Source organism: Nymphaea colorata, chromosome 11 (genome assembly GCF_008831285.2).
Source record: "Nymphaea colorata isolate Beijing-Zhang1983 chromosome 11, ASM883128v2, whole genome shotgun sequence".
Lineage (NCBI taxonomy): Eukaryota > Viridiplantae > Streptophyta > Magnoliopsida > Nymphaeales > Nymphaeaceae > Nymphaea > Nymphaea colorata.
Window position 1 is genome coordinate 7,961,216 of NC_045148.1, and position 14,360 is coordinate 7,975,575.

The 14,360-nt window shown below is 39.0% G+C and overlaps 2 protein-coding genes and 2 non-coding genes across 4 annotated transcripts in view; 1 reads left to right on the plus strand and 3 right to left on the minus strand.

Moving 5' to 3' along the window:
* LOC116264746 (exopolygalacturonase-like) overlaps positions 1-14,360 on the minus strand; it is a 61,920-nt gene that overhangs the window by 25,778 nt on the left and 21,782 nt on the right. The gene's annotated exons all lie outside the window — the stretch shown is intronic.
* Positions 2,406-2,523, minus strand: LOC116265097 (small nucleolar RNA snoR99). Its single transcript, XR_004174981.1, has one exon. It is a non-coding gene; the product is annotated as a small nucleolar RNA snoR99 (small nucleolar RNA).
* Positions 4,269-4,341, minus strand: TRNAF-GAA (transfer RNA phenylalanine (anticodon GAA)). The gene has a single exon. It is a non-coding gene; the product is annotated as a tRNA-Phe (tRNA).
* On the plus strand, positions 11,336-12,370 carry LOC116264787 (uncharacterized). Its single transcript, XM_031645175.2, has one exon. The coding sequence runs from the start codon at positions 11,468-11,470 to the stop codon at positions 12,200-12,202; it is 735 nt and encodes a 244-aa protein (XP_031501035.1). The 5' UTR covers positions 11,336-11,467; the 3' UTR covers positions 12,203-12,370.

Here is a 14,360-nt window from a genome sequence, read left to right on the forward strand (position 1 = left end):
AAGCTGTTAAGGGTTGGCCTGAGGAGCGGTCGAACAGGTGGAGATTTCTCTAGTTCTAGGTTTTTGCTTGGCTTGCAGCATTTTGATAAGCCTGATTGTTTTCAATGCTTTTGAGATTAATGTTGGCTACATAATAGGCGTAAATGGATTGAACAAACACAGAAATTACTATAGCAGTATATTAAAGCAACTGTCACAAATTTCTCCATATGTATTGATGTTTTCACAGATGCCTTTTGTGAACCTTAAGATTGATTCTTCAATGGTAATGCTCACAAACAACGAGATTCTAGTGTTCTTCGTCTGTTTATTGCTTCCTCAACTTCTGATGAGCAGAAAGGGAGAACAATGGGATTCTAGATGCCTTTGGCTGATAATGAAGTATAGCAGTGATTCACAGATTTAGAATATAATCTGATATTTGATCCAAATTCGGCTTCAAGTGATGATCCGGTTTTAAAAATTCTCCAAATCTGTCGGTCACAGATTTTGTTGTCATAAGCGAGCAATAGGAGGAGGACCATCGACAGCAAAAGAAATGCTTCATAGAATGACTTAAGAGCGAATGAGCCTGATATGATTTCTCGAAATCAAACAAGATTAGAATCTTTATTAATTTGGAGTTGATTGTGAAATGTACTAAGTTGATCGCGTTTTGAAACTCATCGTCGGAGTACACAAAAGAAAAGACAGAGAAATGATGATGGTTTCAGATATGCTTGTATGATTGAATCGGTTGCCACTGCAAGTAGAAAGAAAAGGATTGAAGCATTCTTTGGTTGTCCATCGTCTGTGCGAAAAGAGATCTTACTTGAGATGCTTAGTGAAGCTAGAGTTGTCTAAGTTTTTAACGTTGGTTTTTATTTTGTTTATATGAATTTTTCATTATCAGACAATTTTTATTTGTGGTGGCTGGTGACATTTATTTGAGTGTCCATGATTCAACTTTTGTTAGTTAATCAGAATTATATTTGTTCGTGGTTCTGATTCTATGGATACTCTACATGAAAATGTGAACTTTGATTTTTCGATAGTGGCAGGTGAATAGCATAGAAACATAATGCCAAACTTTGTTTACGGCAACAAATAAAGAAAATTTTGAAGGGAAAGATAGAGAGACGTACACTCAAATAATTAAAATTATTGAAGAACAATGTATAAAATTATTTACTTGGTTGTTCTTCCTGGCAAAACCGAGGTAAGATCGATCACCTTACTGATTTTTAAATTTTGGGTGCAGGTTGAAGTCTGTTTTCTGCAGAAACAGCATCTGGGTGTCCAGCTTTCAGGAATTTAAACGCCTCATCCACAAATTGCAGCCGTGATTTTCCGGTTTGCTTTCGTCAGCATCGGTTTCATGCGTCGGGCGTTTAAACGGCGGTCGTCCTTGGTGCAAACAGGATCATTTTTTTGTGAATTCAGTTGTTTTTTACTGTGGTTTGTGTCCAGCAATTGTCTATGTTAATTCAGGAGTAGGGCTTCATTCTTCAATTCGTCGCGAATCAACCTGGAATCGTTCAAATTCCGTTGGATTCAGCCAAAGAGATCGCGGATCATCAGTTCGCCCCAGTTTTGTTATTGCTAGTTCCACCAATCTCATATGACAGAACTCCAAAACTTAGAATGTAAAGAAGGTATAGATTTAAATAGGGTCTTCATCGATCTGCAGAATATTTATATATCAACCTTTTTCCTGCATTGGCGAAGGATCACTATTTCTGATTCTCACAGAGGCTGACAGAGGAGGGAGAAAGATATCAGGGGAATTTTAGCAAACAATTATGTCTTCGGACATCATTCTGCTTGTACCTACCCTTCAGATGTTCCTCATAGTGCATGATAAACTTGATTTTGATTTCATTTGAGAAATGTTTTGACAGAGGAAACTGGAAAAGGTTCATGGTACACAAAGTTGGGACACCAACCATAACCAAATGAATTGGCCAACTATGTCTTTTGTTAATACATTAGTCAAATGAACATCCCATCGTCTCTGCAGTGTGCAGAAGAATTTCTTTCAAGTGTTATTCGATGCTTGGTTCATGTAAAATCAACCACCATTTGATCCAAAGGCCCTAAACCCTTGAGCGAATAGAGGTAGAAGCCCCCCAATTGAATATCTAAAAGATGGAACTTGTACATAACTCACAAAGATTCGCCGACAAGCTCTCAGAGTATCGAACTAATCTTAGTTCTATGAACTAAGAAAAGCATGAAAGAAAAGAAGACCTCTTTGTGACGCTTTCACCAAAGCGAGAAACGCCAAGCAAAAAGAAATCTCAAGAAACAAAAACGAAATTAACTACAAGTAAACAAACTAAAACTAATTTTTGAAAGAGAAGGGAAAGGCCGAAGAAAAGGAGAGATGAAAGGACCAAAGGAGTTCAAGTTAGAGATATGAGAAAGTATGTTCCACCCTCGCATTATCAGCTAAAACCAGAAGAAGAAGAGAAAGAGTTTAGCCGACATAGAGAAAGGATGGATTGAGCAACAATGTAAGGGACCAGTTCATCCCTGAGGCATTTACAAACAGCATGAGCCAAAGGGGCAGACGTCCAGTCCCAAGCAATCGAAATACCAAGATCAAAGGGAAAGCTCCTTCGTCTCGCTGCCTAGTTCCCCAGGCATCTTAAAGCATCCCCTTAGATAGCACATCCCTAAATCGAAAACCCACACCTAGAGATCAGTCTCAACAGACACACACACACAGAGAGAGAGAGAGAGAGAGAGAGAGAGAGAGAGAGAGAGAGAGAGAGAGAGAGTATCCCTAAACCGACAAGGCGACAACCCACATGTATAGAACAATCTCAACAGAGAAAGAGGGAGAAAAATAAAGGTTCAGCGGAGAAGAAGAGAACAGAGAGAGAGAGAGAGAGAGAGAGAGAGAGATTGTTCTGGAGTCTTTGAAGCACAAACAGGATTTATAAATCGTCCTGGCAGGGAGAAAACCCTAACGGGGTCGGAGATGCATTGACCAAAAGCTCCTCAATTTATGTTGTTATTTACAAAATACCCCATCTCATAACATTCAAATTCTGAGGACGTCCACGCTTCTCACATTGTGACCCATGACGCCTTTTTTTGTTTTTCAAAATGGTGCATGAGGGCTTCAGTTTTTCAAGAATTTTTAATTGGAAAAGAAGTGTTGAAGCTTTAATATAGTTTGTTATTTCAGTTCTTTAAAATTTGTTGTTTTCCAATTAGAAGAAGAATTTTTATCTGTTTTTTTTTTTTTTAAGAGAAGGTGTTCCGAACAAAGGCTGCGTGGGGTTTCTAATTCAGAAGTTAGAAGATTCACAAAAAGAACTCCAAAAAATTCAGCCTCCTCCTTGCCTTTTGGGTCTTTTCATATTGATTGAAGAAAAAAATGGAATTAAAATCAATTTTTATCATTAATTTAGTTTTATATATCGCCAAAAACTCAAATTGGACCTGACTTGGCCGAGTCAGTCGAGTCTTGACTGAGTTCGACCGAGTCTTGGTGTGGATTGCTTGGATCCTAACCTGCGACCCAATAAGTGAATGATCATGATGCGACTCTTGTGACTCCTGAGTAGGATGGATGGGTTTGTCAACTCTACAATAAACTGAAACAACTAATACTATGATATGGATGCATGTAAATATTTTTCTTGTTCGATTCTTGTCGGTGATGCTTTCACGCTAAAAGCTAGGTTGACAGTATTATTCAATAGTTATGGAACATGGTTGCTGGTTGTCCCTCCCCTTTGCCCACTCTCTCTCTCTTTCTCTCTACTAACAGCACTAGGAATTAAAACCAAGTAGCTACTGGTACCAGAAATATGCTTTGTACCATAAAGGATTGTTTAGCTTCAAGAACACTATATTAGTATTACATGAATCTACCCAAACATTCAATTTAATTCATGAGACATGTCCTTGCAACCTAACAACCCTTAAAAGTACAAGAGACTAGACATTCGGTTTAATTCATGAGACAATCGCAGATTGTCCTTGCAACCTAACAACCCTTAAATGTGTATATGTGTCATATTTGTGCATAAAATTTGCACAAAATTTTCATGTGTCAATATGGCAAATGAAGAATACAGAAAACTTTTTGTCAAGACAAAGGTGAAAATAAAAAAAAATAAAAAACTATAAAGGACATTTCTTTTTAAAATATCCCCTTGCTCAATGCTTTTGCACATGGGCTTTTACACCCTTCTCTCTTATGGTTAACTTATATTAAAAAAAGAAAAAGAATGGTTAACTTATATTAAAAAAAGAAAAAGAAAATCTAACAATGCGGTGAGCGTGGATCGAACACGCGACCTTCAGATCTTCAGTCTGACGCTCTCCCAACTGAGCTATCCCCGCTTGCTTGGTTGATCTAAAAAACAGGAAGCATTTGTCTGTACGCACCAAAAATGAAAGGCTTCTTGCTTTTGGCAAAAGCAAAGTGTAGCCTCAACTTTTTGTTTCCGATCTTGAGGACATTGTGGTCCATGGACCCATGTGTCCATCGCAATCAAGATTCGAGATCCATCTCCTCTCTTTTTCCTTTTGCAGTTTTTTCCATGTGAATCGCTCATCTTTTTGTTGCACCTTAAATGATTTCATATGCTTTCGCAAGTCGGTCGTATGCGCAGTGGGTCAGTTAAAGCCAAACCTTCGTATTACAAATAATAAGACATGAAGAATATCTAATAATAGTCTATTAATTCACCTAATAATTGTCTATATATGTCGACTATTCCCTTTCAATGCTCTATTATTGTACTCGTTCTCACACCACAATGATAAAGTTATGTAGATCGATGTTTATTCTTCTTCATTAATATATGATTAATTTGTTTGCCAGCTTGCAAATTCTTTAACTTTAGAGTTTTATTAGTAAATGATCGTGCCATTAATGCATAGTTTTATTAGTTACATTTTTTTAATATACACAATATTGTCTAACCATTGTATATGTAATGCACATATTTTATTCATTGCTCGTGTCATTATCTATCAAATTTGTTTCTCATGTTCTTTTTGTGAAATTTCAATGAACACTTTCATGAACATATATATTTAGAACATTAGTACCTGGTTTGTGTCTGCTCTTGAAGACACCATTTACAATTACTGCTGGAATCAACCGTGCCGAGTTTGGAAGGACGGGTTCAGGACAAGGATAGACCGTGTCTGAACAAGCTCAGACAACGCATGGTCGTCCCCCTTGCTTTTCGTCTATGGTAGCAAATATAGACCCCAAGAAGCAACTCAAGCTTAGTGGAACTTAGACATAAAGACAGATTGTGAGGCTAGGGTTTAGTTGACATGATTGGGTTCCAAATTCGCTAAAGAACAAGGCTTTTCTTTCATGTATATATATATATAGATATATAGTTGACATGATTGGGTTCCAAATTTGCTAAAGCACGAGGCTTTTCTTTTATATATAGATATATATATATATATATGAAACTAAGTGACGAGGCTGATGGGCCATTAAAAACCTAGTCATTAGTTCCATTCTCGTGGGTGCTACTCCTTTGCACTGCAAATGATAACAAGTGCTACTCTCGATTTGAATAGAGTAGTCATAAGTCCACTCTGGTTCCGAAGCACAACTGAAGAGCAAGGAGAAGGAGGGAGAGTCTTCAGCCTCTTGAGGGTAACACCCTAAAAAAGAACTGGTCTAACAGTACTCTATGGCTAGAAACTAAAAACTGTCTGGAGACAATTTTGCTACCATGCCTACCTTAATTTTTTTTTTTAAAATTACATATAAATTTTAAAAGATTTCACTTGTTCTATATACAAATTTTTAAAAAATAATATTTTGACCCCAATCAAAATTTAAAAACTTTATTTTGGTTGCAAAAAATTTCAGACTCCGCCCCTGACCATGCCTATCAAATTTGCATTTAACTTTTACAAATGATGTCATGGCGGGCAGAGATATGCGTGGCTGTCAACTTCAATGTTCGATCATTGGCATTCAATTTCTCTCACAACTGTCTGTATAGTCTGTGCTGATATTAAATAAGGACCTGATTGGAGAGAGTTTCGATGGGTTGAGAAGTGGAACCAGTAGTCTTGATCTGTGTATTGGCTTGGGGTCCAGTGCAGTTTCTTCTTTTTTCAAAAGGCAGTTTCTTCTTTTTCAAAAGGCACCAAGAGAAGAGAAGAATATCCATATACAGAAAGAGGCACATGGTGGCACACAACTTTTCTTTTGGGTCCCAACTGACCATACTGATAGAGGGCTCTACCATCTTCGAATGCTGTACTTAAGGTCCAAGTGTCCTCAATGGAAGACTTGGCACGTCCAGTCGAGCTTTTCGAGTTGCAGTCATGACTTTTTTTGAGATACACTATGTGTGTATGTGTGTGCGTGTATACTGACATGTGTGCATGCATGAGCCAAGAGTAGTGTGTCCTGTGCTATACATGATTAAAAGACACACAATGGGAGTTGAAGTACTGACCTGTTTCAGGTTATTGATAGCCTTTAAGCATAATTCCTTAAAAGCAGAAGCCACAATTTGTTGTTCCCATCTTCTTATTTCATGTCTGTTACGACACTATGGAACTCAACTGTCAGCCCAGGTGACCAGAAGAGCTTTCAGATTAGCAAAAGAAATCCCACACTGTTTAGTTCTGCAAGGGAAATCCACAAGCAGCCTTAAGTCCCAATGCATTTTGCAAACAAAACACTTCAACATCTACATCATCTTAGAACTATGCAGAAACAGAAATCCTTTGTCACTTGTAAGTAATGTGTGCATGCGCCCACATACACGGGATCATGTACTAGCGGCGGAGGCAAATGTGGGCTGGTGTGTGCAATTGCCCATGCTTGTTCGCAAAAATTACTTTATTATATATTGATACTTTCCTAACTTTTTACTCATTTATACTGGAGTGCCTCTTAAAAACTTCAAAAGTTAAACCATTAGTGCCTCTTACACAACCATTTTTTGGCTCCACCACTGCCATGTCCACTTTCTTCTCTCCTATGAATTGTATATATATCAACATAGTTGGGGTAGCTAGCTTCCATGAGGTCTCACTATAATTTAGTTTGTCCCCCCATGTGGGCAAAGGGCCACCTGCTTGATATAGTAGTGCAACCTGAGAAAGCATATGCATGAACACTAGCTGGCCAAGCTTGTTTGTGTTTACTGTGTCTGGTTCATGACATGACCCTTCATAAACGGTCGGTCCCCAAAGGAAGCAGCTCTGGCTCACAGTCTAGAACCAATATCAAGGCAGCTCAAAGTGCTCCCCCCAAGCCCACCTCCCCTGATATCAAGTGAAAAGCTGCTCTACTGTCTGTACATCAGAAGACCCACAAGAGTTAAAGGATGCCCAACTTTACTTCACTTCTTTTGAGAGGAGAGAAAACCATGGGCTTTCTACATGTGTTGAAACTTGTCGAGACGAAGACCGAGATTTTTCGAGATTTCTGTGCACGGCGGTGGCGTATATAACCAGCTTTGCCGAATGAGTCCTTACACTTCCACCCATGCTAGTCAGTCCCCGAAAAGAATAATAGAAAAAGAAAAGTTCCTAGTGAGACATTGAGCTGACTCGTGTTTGACTCGAACTCGCAGACTTGTGTTCGAACTTGAGTTTTAACATGTGCTTGACTTATGCACACTTGTGCTCGGGTTTAAGTTGAAGCTCGAGTTATAAGTGAGCCAAGTTCGAGTTACACGAGCTATAGTAATTTAAACTTGACTTGGCTTATGTCTTCTGTGTTTGTTAATCTTCAAGTGTATATTCTCATTTAAAGAGAGAAAAAAAAAACATGAATCAAGTGACACAAGCTTCAACAAGTTGAGCTCAACTCAATCTCGATCCGAGCAATATGTGACTTGAGATGACCGAACTGGCTGATCTCGAGCTCGGCTTCCTAGTTATACATTCCTACCTGATTCCTACCTGAAAGCCCTTTTTTAACTTGAAGCTTGAAAACCACCAAGCTACTTGACACGTAAATCTTCGTTCTTCGAGTGATCTCCTCCATGGCATTACTCGATTGAAAAGTTTGGCATTAGTTCTTTCTAGAAAGAACGAGCGAATCAAACACCGACACGAAGAACTCATGTCTGTCTTCGTCCAAGGGATTCACTAGATTAGGGGTATCCTTTTCAGGTGACACAATATCTTATCCGCGTGATCCAAAATTTTTAAGGGAAATTAGATATGGTTTGTCTAATTTATTAACAGAAAGACTAAGAAAAGGTTGAGAATCCAGATGATTATCTTTGGGATTACGGTGATCGTGCATAATTAGGCTGTGAGAAGTACAAACATTTACCGCATATTTAGGAGCTACAGGCAAAGTTCGTCCATGGTATCGACAGCGTGTCCATTATAGTTCGGGATCGGCAGATCTGCATGCTTGAAGTATTATATCATGATCTTAAAATAAAATGGTTACTGATAAAAATTCATGATTTTGAAGGCATATGTGAATCATATGGACTGTCGATTTTAAAGAGATTGGATGGTAATGATTAAGTTGGAAAAAAAATCGAAACCAAGTTCTATTTTCAAGAGAGGAAAATATCTCTCATAAGAAGAAACACATAATTTTTTTTTTTTTTTACTTTTATCGATTGCTGTTTTTTGATGGGTGTTTTTGTGTTTTGAAAATAGAGGTTGATTTCTATTTTTTACATCTTAATCTCTACTAGCGGATCTCCTTAAAATCGACGGCCTATATAATTCTCATTAAACATAGTTTATAACAGTCTAGTAGCTACCAATATATGGGAAAATTAAAATATACTTAGCACCGGAAAATTGTTGTTTCAGGTAAGCTCCTTTCACAAATTCCAACTGCATTCGTTTTGATGAAATCTCTTGGGCCCTGAACTCTCAATGAGAATTATGCAGCAAAATGCGACCTGGAACAGACGTATGTTTTACTGCCTAGTATCAATTTTTGATCTCTCTTAATCAATATATGTTCTATCTGGAGGCATTTGATTTGCAAACCACAGGCAGAGGAAGAAACATGTGCAAGAGTTTCAGACCGGTTCATATGTTTTCCTCTTTTTCCAAAGCCGGTTCATAAAGATCTGTGACTGGTTCAGGGATTTCCAAGCCGGTTCACTCCATTTTTCGCCAGGTTCATAAGGTTTTGAGGCTGGTTCACCTAATTTTGAGGATGTGACTACCATGGTATAGTGTAAATCAGCCTATAGTGGTTGCTTGATTTGATCGTCGTGTATAAATAAGGACAACATTGGCACTAACAATAGTAAAAACACCTAGATGAACGTGCAATTGTGCCACCCAATTTCTTTCCATGTCCTTTTCATCCCGAGTCAAACACAGCATCTCTTGGGGCTGCATTTTTCCTTCTTGTATTTGGAAACCATGAACTGGGTGTTCAGTTCCTTGCTAATTCTTGCACAGGAATCAAACACCTCTGATATTAACTATGCGTACTTGTATCCCTCGGTTCCAGATGTTGAGTCTACGTAAATTTGTTACTAGTAAAAAGCTATTTTATTTCATTTTGAACAACAGAGAAAACCTGATGTCTAGTCTCTTCAACTTTTTGCATTTATCCCTGAGGGGTGTTAGCACACTGGTGGGATCAGTGGATGGTAGATGGTTGGTTGCTGATTCAAGCCGGGGTTTTGCCCTTTGGGTGGTTGGTAGATGGCTGGTTGCTGATTCAAGCCGGGGTTTTGCCCTTTGTGCTGCAAATGGAGACACAGTTATGCATTAGATGTCATACAGCGCATTCACAAAGCATCGACACCGTCCTGGACTCTGGGGACAGAAGAAAAGAAGGAGCTTCGAGTCTCATTCCGGCAGTGGGATTCTCATCCTGCTCACCGACCAAGACAAGAGAGACTTTTGCTAGATTGAAACTGATGATCAAACTTGCATGAAAGACCTCCCCTTCATTGTCATGACCTTAAGTTGATTAGAAAAGATGTAGTTGTATTGCTTATCACTACATCATATTGTTAGGTGACTTGAAATTGATCGGTTCCCAAAACATGAGATATTATACATCTTTGGCATCCCAATGAAAGCAGCAGTTTTCCATGCATTGATTTTGCTTCCTTGTACCCGTTTTCACCTTAAATAAAGTGCATGTTCCCTCCTTTGTCTTTTTCCTCCCTCAAACTACTCCCTCTAGAAGGATATTGATTAGTGTTACATCACCTGACTCTTTTAAGAGAGTTTCACTTTTTACGGATCAGGTCCAGTGATGTACAGACGTTGAGTCATCACCTATGAAAAATCTACCATTCTCTATTACTCAAATATTAACTAATGGGCATTTGAGAATTGAGCAAATCCAGCACCTACTGCTCAGTACTTAGATACATGTCAAAGTTATCTAATGTCAAAGTTCAAGATGGATCGAATATGTCTTCAAGGCCATAGCGTAGTTAGTTGAGTTGAGAAACTGATAAAAATTGATTGTCAATTTGATTCATGTGACTATTACTTAAAACTTATTGTCAATTCAATTCTTGTGGCTATTACTTAAAATTTATGATCAATTCGATTCATGTGACTATCACTTTTGTACTACAAAAGTATAAAAGATAGATGTTGCACCCCAATTGACAGGTATCCTGCTTTTCATTCAAGTCAGATCATTCAAGTCAGAAAGCATCTCTGCACCCGAGAGAATAGAGGGAAAGAGTGGCAGTTTTGACCTTTCCTCGAAAGGTCAAGATCAATTGGATTTAGTCCTTAAGATGTAAGTTACGAACTAATCATGATTTTGCTAACAATGTTTGACCAACCACCAACTATCTTTCTTTCATATGTTCATGAATTTAAGAGCGGAATTTGGTTCTTAACAAACGCCATGTTCGATTATTATGTATGGTTTTACTTGGACCAATTTAGTAGGGGCCATTGACAAATATATATTTCTGCTGAACTCGCTCCGAGTCCACTTGAATCGGCCGATTCAAATGGCATGGAGACAATTTAGATCAAGATGCATTATGAAAAGTTGAGATACAAATCAATTAATTTCGTACTCTTTTTAATAATTTTATGAGACTACAACGTAGTTTTAATCTGATCCTGTTAGAAAACCATTCTGGTTCAAATTCTATTGAATCAACTCTAGGAATCCTTCTGAAAACGGGTTCCCTTGAGAACATTGCTTCTGGCTCTGGTCAGCTGCTTCGAAATCCAAGTGGGGTACCTCAAAATCTGATCTGGATATCAGACTGTTTATCATCCACCGGATGAACAGATACAAATTCTTAAAAAGTAAATCATGTGCTTCTACCAAGCCTGACCATTGACCAACCAGAGAGCATTCAGATAAGAGTGACCCATCGACATCCTATACTCTCTCTCCAATTCTCTGAACGGTAGTTCAGTAACAGAACTCGTGGGGACTTCTGATCTTTAGCTTTCTCTCCGTCTCTCTCTCTAAAATGGATGCATCCTGTGAGCAGTATAACTGATCATCGTCGTTTGGATTGTCTCCATATGCTCTCGCCAAAAAATGGCTTCCACCCTCGTGCCTATCGACTCCAACCCCTTGCTCTCTGCTGTCGTCTCCTTCTGCCTCTTGTTGCTGCTATACGCCCCTCACATCCTTCTCCGGCTTCTCCTCTCGCCGGTTATCGTCTCCGCGGGCGCCCTCCTAGTCGGAATCCTTCATCTTGGATCGACCAAGAAGCCATTGCAACTCGAGCACTCCTCGACACAGGCAACCACAGTAGAAGAAGATGGGGAATGCGGGAAAGAGGAAGAAAATGAAAAGGAAGTTGTTCCTCGGCCGAGACGGAGGTTTTCCGACGTACTGGTGGAGTGGAACCGGCGAGCTCCGCTGGAGGTGATATATGAGAATGAGTACGAAGGAGAGGGAGGCGACGAAGAGGCAGTGGTGGATGGTGGTCGGCCGGAGTACTACTCCTCTCCAGCGAGAGAGCGGAAGGAGACGTGCGCCCTGCAGTGCTACTACCCGGAATCAGATTCGGACAGCTCGTCGGATGACGGTTTCCCGGCGATGTGGGAGAGGCCCGACAACCGGTGCTTTCGATGGGAGGACGACAATGAGGATGGCCTCATTGAGATACCAATCTTCAAGGCAAAGGACACGTGCCGATCGCCGGCCGAGGAGTTGGATTTCTACCTCGTGGACGATGATAATCTCATAGAGATCGATCTTTTCGACCAGACGGTTGTCAAGAGCCAAAGGTTTCCGGCGAAGATCGAGGCTGCCGCTCAGTGTTAAGTCAGGTCCGTAGTCCAGATTGTATTAGTTGATGGGCAGTGACAGATCTCATTCGCAGTAAGGGAATTTCTTGTTTATACTTCAAAAATTTCAATGTTTCAAGCAGAAAATGTGAAACATATCGGAATTATGTATGAAGAACCGAAACAGAATGAAAACATCTAACTTTTCAAAATAAAAAACGGCAATCTATTAATTGAGAATGCAATAGTCTAATCTGCTGTACCCACGTCCACTTCTTAACGATCATGTTTTCCTCTCAAAGCTATTCTTAACAGTAATCTCCAAACAAATTGCGAGATCTACATGTCAATATTTTATGTTTGTTGATCATAACACGTATTTGTGTGTGATCTGAGTGGCTCAGATATCAGAATTGCCCGTGAAAACTAGGAAGATACCAAGTTCGTAAAAAGAAACAAAATCAGCATGTGAAATCGATGAGCAATTCTAAGAAAGTGGAATTCTTTCTTTTGGCGCTTGCTGGTGAGGGACGTGGGGGTTAGGTAGACCAACATGCCGAGTTATCACATCAAGTCTCGAATTTGGATCACAATTTACAAGGTTGCTGAATCTTGCAGCAAAACTGGTGGCCATGTTCTATTTGATGCAAACTTTTTCGCCTTTGAAGCAACATGACCAGTTCGTCTTTTTCAGGATTTAATCTTTCAGCATTTAATGGACTGTCTTGCTATCGTTTTCCTCCTCCGAGTTTGGATGAAAAAAAAAGAACAAAAAAAATCTTGTGGCTTTCACAATGCATTGTATCTGGCAGTCCCGTGGCTTTCACAAAATGCAATCCGGAAATCGTGATTGAATGGAGTTATGGACAGCAGGAGGATTTTAGCTCTTATACATAATTTTTTGAAAATGATAAATGAAAAAGTAAGACAGGAAAATAGAAAAGATTGAGTCCATATCAGCAAAATAAAGTTCAAGATGAAATGAAAACTTCCAGTCTTTTTCCCTCCCTAAGTCCGATCTATTTGTTAAGATACGGAAGATGACTGAAAATTATGAATAAGACGAGAAAGGTAGAAAGATTTAAGAAAAGAATGTTGTCCCTTAATTCTTTTTTCTCATTTTTGCATTCATATTCTTTTTCATTCTCTTGCTTTTAGTCATTACTCAGGTCAGGGAGGAAAAGGGGGGGTTACCATAATCTCTACGTTAAGATTGGTGCTTGTAAGAAAGGGAAAGAGACTTCAAAATTTAGTCTCATTTCTAAACGGATCTTATATATACTATCCATTTGAAGCAAATGGACAGTTGAACAAAAAAAAAAAAACAAGAAGGAAAATGTATGAACTAATAGTAGATGACAAAAATGTTTATCACTTAATTTTTCTTGTTTTTTTCTTAATAGTCTCTCATGTACATCAAATGACCTTAGTTAGATGACTATATATATATATATATATAAAAGAAAAAAGTTCAATGCATTCTAAAAGCTATCTCATAGTGGTAGATCGACGTGTGGGCCTGTGTGGGCAGTCAACCATACAGACCCACATAATTTATGTTATTTACATATCATTTCGTATACACAATTTAATTTATTACATATCGGTACTCATCAAACTTAAAATTTCTTAAATTAGTGTCCCTCAGCCACAAACTTCTAATATCGAATCCATCCAACCATTCCAATGCCCCCCAAAGGCTCACTTTCGAAGTAATTTTGGTCCCCGAGTAACCTGCTTAGACAAGAAGCTTCTTCACATCCGGATTTTAGAAAAGGACAATACAGAAACCTCTAAAACTAATGGAGGTTGCTTTGATTTCTCTCAGGTTATGGCCGCCGGTGATGCTCTTGAAGGCTCTGGCTTCAGATGGTGACAAATGAAGACATACTCAACAATTTGGACAGGCCATCGGCCGGACGGTGGGTCCATTTTGCTGTAAAGTTATATTTCTTTTCCAGAGTATACATCGCTTTCTAGAATGGCAGATTTTTTTCCCTATTTCGTTGAGCATTGGTTGGTGCTCAGGGAGAAGGAAGGAAGCTAAAACATCTAAATCTTCAAAAAGTTAATGTTAGTGAGTCACTCTGAATTCAGAGTTGCAGAGTGAGCTAGAGGTTAACAACTCATCACCTGAAGAAGAAGAAGAAGAGGTCCCTTGCCTCGTGCTCGGTCCTCCAAGAGTTTCAAAGTGA